Here is an 858-nt window from a genome sequence, read left to right on the forward strand (position 1 = left end):
GGCTGGTGTCCAGTCCACTGCAGCAGTTCCCATGGCCTGGCGGAGCCTGGCGCCCCCAGCGGCAACCTGTCCCTGTACCGCTTTATTCTTTGCTGTTTACTCATGCCGGTAATGACACTGCCGGCGACACTTTCAAACACGCCGCCGCCGCAGCTCAGACCGCCCCCCCCCCCCTCCTTCGGCGCCGACCGACAACAGCCTTGCCGAAAAAAGGTCCCGCCCCCGGGGTCGGCGAATAGCACTCTGCCCCGCCCGCCCACCTCGGAAATAAGAAACAAAAATTGCAAACAAAAAATATATTTTAAAACAACAAATTTTGTGTTTGGTTTGCAGGACGGCCGCGGAGGGACATGGCGGATGGGGACGAGGTCGGCGCCCTGTAAACGCAGTCACCGCAACATGCTCCATCCAACATGTCACAGCGCGATTTGTCAGAGGTAAGTGTGGTTTTGCTCGAAGGTGTTTCAGTACTCCGGAAAGGGCCGAACGTTGAACGTTGTGCGTCCAACACCCAAACCCGCCCAAGCCAGACCTCCATCTTTAGTTTGCAGCACACATTTGCTGCCGTGTATCCTTTTGTTGTGGATTTGCCTACTCTGCGGGGGCCAGGGCGCCTTACGGCGGAGAGGGTAGGCGTAGCGGACATGTCACACACGGTGCAGCATTGCAGCGCAACTGCAGCCCGCGCGGGTCCCGCCCATGGTCCGCCCATGGCCCGCCCTCGGGCAGAGACGGGGTGTCGGATTCCCTTCTGGCCTTGGCGAGAGAGGAGTAGAACGCCGCGCGCCCCACCACCACCGCCGCCGCCGCCGCGCGGCATCTCTGCCCAGCATCCAGCATTCCTGGACCGTCCGCCAG

At 61.1% G+C, this 858-nt stretch overlaps 1 protein-coding gene across 1 annotated transcript in view; it reads left to right on the forward strand.

Moving 5' to 3' along the window:
• The first annotated feature begins 328 nt into the window (after window positions 1-328).
• The window catches only part of LOC113209411 (tetratricopeptide repeat protein 28), a 34,878-nt gene continuing 34,348 nt past the window's right edge, over window positions 329-858 (forward strand). The window contains exon 1 of the mRNA XM_052269829.1: window positions 329-437. Coding sequence (XP_052125789.1) covers window positions 414-437 — 24 coding nt within the window. The 5' untranslated portion in view covers window positions 329-413. The remainder of the gene's footprint in view (window positions 438-858) is intronic.

This window comes from Frankliniella occidentalis, unplaced genomic scaffold (assembly GCF_000697945.3).
Source record: "Frankliniella occidentalis isolate FOCC.00 unplaced genomic scaffold, Focc_3.1 Scaffold103, whole genome shotgun sequence".
NCBI classification, from domain to species: domain Eukaryota; kingdom Metazoa; phylum Arthropoda; class Insecta; order Thysanoptera; family Thripidae; genus Frankliniella; species Frankliniella occidentalis.